The 4,954-nt window shown below is 42.2% G+C and overlaps 1 protein-coding gene and 1 long non-coding RNA gene across 3 annotated transcripts; both read right to left on the bottom strand.

The window, feature by feature from the left end:
- Positions 1-551: 551 nt before the first annotated feature.
- Positions 552-1,427, bottom strand: LOC110749531 (uncharacterized). Its single transcript, XM_021949642.2, has one exon. The coding sequence runs from the start codon at positions 1,425-1,427 to the stop codon at positions 552-554; it is 876 nt and encodes a 291-aa protein (XP_021805334.2).
- Positions 1,428-4,055: 2,628 nt separating this feature from the next.
- Positions 4,056-4,913, bottom strand: LOC110749537 (uncharacterized). Of its 2 annotated transcripts, none has more exons than XR_015833042.1 (2): positions 4,451-4,913; positions 4,056-4,246 (listed from the first exon to the last, which is right to left on the bottom strand). It is a non-coding gene; the product is annotated as an uncharacterized LOC110749537 (long non-coding RNA). The 2 variants fall into 2 exon arrangements; XR_002525618.2 differs by having other exon boundaries at positions 4,607-4,913.
- Between the last annotated feature and the right edge of the window lie 41 nt (positions 4,914-4,954).

Here is a 4,954-nt window from a genome sequence, read left to right as displayed (position 1 = left end):
GCACCCCCCCTTCACCTACTTGACATCCAAGCAGCATCCAAGGAGAGGAATTGGCGTCCCCACCTTCATTCTAAAGGTGTTTTGTTGTTTTCATTTTTGTTATTAAGTTTCTTTTATTGTAATCATGACTATGCCTCGTTAAGCCTCTTTGGTTAAGGCTAGGATCATTCATGGATATATGATGTTTTAAGTTATTTAAATACAAGCTTATTTGGTGAATTTATAATCTCTTTATACATCGGTAGTAGTTGCTTAATTTCTATTGCTTGATCACCTTTGGGTTATGCATCTAGTTTATTTGATGTAGGCGTGTAATGGGACCAATAAGTTACAAGTCTAATTTGCTCATGGTGAAATTTTTTTTTTTTTGGTCTGAAAGATGGAATTTCATAAACAGGCAAACAGCCAAGAGAAGTACAAAGCCCATAAATCAGCAATGCACAGCGTACAATAGGACATAATAAAAATGCAGCTACAGAGAAGGAGGACAACTACAGAGACGTAGTCATAAGACAAACAAATACGTCGAGAAGCCCACACAGCCGCAACCATTAAGCACTCCTTGGGGGACATGGTAAACCATCCTTGTTTAGGATATGCATTAGGGAGGATGGGGGTCGGTTGACCCATACTTCCGGGCTCATCCTCGAATTGGCAAGCATTGCCAAATGATCTGCCGCCTGGTTAGCGGTTCTAGGAATCCACGTCCAAACGTAGGTCTGGAAGCAGTTCAAAACATCCCGAACATTACTTAGGATAGGATAGATTCCCCACTTTCCTTTGGATAAGGAGCCCTTCAAAGGAGAGATTACTTCCATGCAATCAGATTCAAAAGAGACTTGACGATAACCCATTTCAGCAGTGAGTTTGCAACCTTCAAGACAAGCTAGTGCCTCAACCTCTATAGCAGAGTTCGCCACTGATGGGATGGATGTACCCTTGATAAAATCTCCATGGGTGTTCCTAATCAGGATTCCAATGCCAACCCTTTTTGAGTTTTGATTCCAGGATGCATCCACGTTAACCTTGACAAAAGGAGAAGCAGGGGGGTTCCACAAATGTTGCTGGTTGTCATTAGAGAGGGTGGGAGGCTCAGTTTGATGTCTGCCATGATCAAGGGAGCCAAGGAATTCATTGATGGCAATAGAGGCAGCATGAATAGTTCTAGCTGGTGAAAGGGAGAAATGTTCCAGCACCGCTTTGCACCGATCCTTCCAAATTTGCCAGGAGAGGTATGCGATAATAGTTAGGCATCGTGATCGCTCCTGTAGGGTCTTCCCTTTCTGAATAACATTCCATAACCACTGGCCAAAAGATGTCACAGCCTGACGATTTATACGCAGGTTGAGGGAGCATCCGAACAAAACAGGTTCCACCCAAGGGCAAAGGAGAAGGATGTGTTCAGCCGTTTCCGGTAGAGGACACATAGGCGATCTGGCAATTTTCTTTTTGTGCAAGTTTGTCGATGTAGCAAGGCAGTTTCTGAGAGCACGCCACAGAAAGTTTTGAATTTTTGGTGGGACATCCGCTTTCCAAACCTGTTTCTAAAGCCTTGGATCAATCGCAATTGAAGAGGAAGGGCGCGGATTTCTTCGCCTCAAGTCAGAATTGTGGAGCCAATGGTACCCGGAGCGCACAGAATAGGATCCAAACCTTTCCATTGGCCAAATCGGTCGATCTGGCAGTCTGCTGCTACCAAACTTGATCCTTGTAATTGCACAGGCATCACTAGCAGAAATGACATGCCTAATTGGGTCCAAATTTCATTCATTGAGCTCCCTGTTAATAATAGCTTCAACTCGTAAGTTTCGATCAAGAGTTTCAGTAGAAGGCAGGCGAGGACAAGCGTTTGGAGAAGTCGGCAGCCATCGATCAACCCACAGTCTAATATGAGCCCCGTTCATAACTTGCCAATGAGCACCACGAAGCAGGATATCCCTGCCCTCGAGCAGGCTTGCCCATGCCCATGAAGCACAACCACTCTTCTTCGCTTCCAAGAAATTGACATTTGGGAAATATCTACCTTTTAGAACTTTAACCCACAGAGATTGAGGCTCCATCAAAATTCTCCAGCATTGCTTTGCCAGAAGAGCTAAGTTGAACTCGTGGAGGTTGGGAAAACCCATTCCCCCCTCTTGCTTCGGTTGCCCAAGGGTGTCCTAGTTGATCCAATGGAGCTTCCGATTGTCTCCTTTTTTGCCCCACCAGAAGCCAGCCAAAATAGAATCAATTTCTTTACAGAGGGTGGTAGGGAATTTGAAGATATTCATGGGATAAGCTGGAACAGCGAGTGCCACTGATTTTATTAAGATTTCACGGCCTGCTTGTGAAAGGCAATGTTGATTCCAGCCATGCACCTTCCGAAGAATTCGATCTTTCACATACACAAGCGCTTCTTTCTTTGCTCTGCCCCAAGAAGTGGGAAGGCCCAGGTATTTCCCTGCATCAGTAACATCAGGCATGCCTAGGATCTCACACATTGAAGCACGGACAGAGGGAGGGGTATTAGAGCTGAAAACCACATTGGACTTGGTCAAGCTCACTTGTTGTCCAGACGCAGTGCAATAAGCTTGAAGGAGGCGAGAGAGATTCTGACAATTTTGTGTGGTGGCCTTCAGGAATATGAGAGTATCATCTGCAAATAAGAGGTGGGATAGGGTAGGACCTCCAGAATTCAATTTAATACCTTGTAACAAATCTGTCTCACAAGCATTTTGTATTAGCAGTGACAAAACTTCACTAATAAAAAGAAATAAGTAAGGGGAGATTGGGTCACTCTGTCGGATACCACGGGATGGGCAGAAGGCGCCACCCGATTGGCCTTTGATCACCACAGTGAAGTTTACTGTTGTAACACAACTCATGACTAAATGAATCCAACCTGCATTAAACCCCATTTTTTGCATAACCCTCTCAAGAAAATCCCATTCCACGCGGTCATAAGCCTTATTCATATCGAGTTTCACTCCCATTTCGAAACTCTTCTTTGATTTCTTGAGTTTCAGAGCATGGAAAACTTCATGGGCTACCAGGATGTTATCCTGGATCTGTCGCTCAGGTACAAATGCATTTTGAGTTGGGGAGATAATGCTGGGTAGGTGAGGTTTAAGACGGTTGGCCAAAATTTTGGAAAGGATCTTGTAGGAGAAGTTGCATAGGCTAATTGGCCTAAATTGGGAGACGGTTTCAGGATTGGGAACTTTTGGGATAAGGACTATTTGTGTGGAGTTCAAAGGCTTTGGGATGGCTTGGCCTGTGAAAAAATCAGCAGTGAAGCCCTGAATATCATTGTGAATAATTCCCCATTATTTGTGATAGAAAGTCCCATGGAAGCCATCAGGACCCGGAGCCTTAGTGGCCCCCATCTGAAAAGCAGCATCTTTAATCTCCTCGAGTGTAATTGGTTTGGTCAGGTCTCTATTTATTTCTTCAGTTACCACTGGTTGAACACAATTCAGGATGGAATTCCAATCTCTGCTTCCACTTGAAGTAAACAGCTCTTTGAAGTATGCCTCAAAAGCCCTACGAACCCCCTTCTGCGATTGCTCCCAATAGCCATTGTCCCCTTTTATCCTTGTGATCTTGTTTTGTCTCCTTCTTTGGATAGTCGCCTGGTGAAAGTAGGAGGTATTGGAGTCTCCATTCTGCAGCCATTTGATTCTGGAACGCTGCTGCCAGTAACACTCCTCTTTTCTCCATAGGTCAGCCAACTTGGTCTTTATACGACAGATATTCTCGTTGTTTTCCTCCCAGCTGTGTTTAGGCCTGGGCACGGTCCGGTTTGGACCGGTTCTCAGGCAAAATTGGGACCGAAATCGGTACTGTTCACCGGTCCGGTCCGGTTCGGATTTTAACAAAAATACCAGACAAAACCGGACCAACCCGATCCAGTTTTGATCCGGTTCGGTTCCGGTTTTTACGGTTTGGGCCGATTCTTCAACTTAATTGATTTTTTTTTTGTTCTTACATTTTTTTAAAGCTTCAGCCCAATTGATATTTAAAACCTTTTGGGCCTAATTATTACCGATTGGCCCAATTCACATTCACACTGCAAATTGAATGAATCCATCAAGCATTAATACAATTTTTTGACAAAACAACAAATAGCAAGCATTAATATAAAACTTAAAACCTAAAAACAAAACAAAATAAAGCAAATTTAATTACAAACAAATTACAGAAATAGAACACATTCAATTTTCTGCAACATCTTCAGTCTTTCTTTTTATCCATGCTACTTCAGTACCTGTTTCAAAGAGCAACAAATTGTCAATTGTTGTAATGTTATTTTCTTTTTCTGAAAAATAATGAATGAGCTTCTCTCCCGTCTAAAGTTTACAACAACGTTCAAAGATTTGCATGCCACTGAGGAATGATATCAGGAATAAAGAACACGTATGTCAAAACACAACAGGAAAAAATCGAAAGAAGAAAAAGAAGAGAATCAGACCTCAGTAACATCATCAGCCCCAAATCATAGAAAATATCAATTCCATATCAGAAGAAACAAATGAAACCAAAAGTGAAATAAACGCACCAAAATGGATAGTTGACCAAAAAAAAATACAGATCTGCACAAGGGATTGGAGAGATAAGAGACGCTGACCTGCTTTGGACTGGGACTTAACCCAGATCTCCAAGAACTTAACCCAGATCTCTAAGAACTTCACCCAGATCTACAAGATGAACACATATATGTACAGAGAAACAAAAAATGAAGAGAAAAAGAAGAAGAGAGAAATACAAAAACAGAGTTGCAAAGAAAAGAGATATAGAGGGAGAGAGAGAAACATAAAACCAAGAAGAAAAAAAATCAGAGTAATAGAAAATCAGAGAAAGAGAGAAGAAAAAAATAAAATAAAGACGAAATGAGAGGAGAAAGAATAAGAGAGAAGAAAGAAAGAAGAAAAAATAAGTTGAGGAACCGAGAGGAAAAGAAGCAGAAGAGAAAACA

Source organism: Prunus avium, chromosome 1, assembly GCF_965620075.1.
Source record: "Prunus avium chromosome 1, drPruAviu1.hap1.1, whole genome shotgun sequence".
NCBI lineage: Eukaryota > Viridiplantae > Streptophyta > Magnoliopsida > Rosales > Rosaceae > Prunus > Prunus avium.
This window is presented reverse-complemented; position numbering and strand designations above follow the sequence as displayed.

Bases quoted from the DNA above. Each gene is read 5' to 3' on its own strand.
- LOC110749531 (XM_021949642.2), bottom strand. From the start codon at position 1,427: ATGTGTCCTCTACCGGAAACGGCTGAACACATCCTTCTCCTTTGCCCT.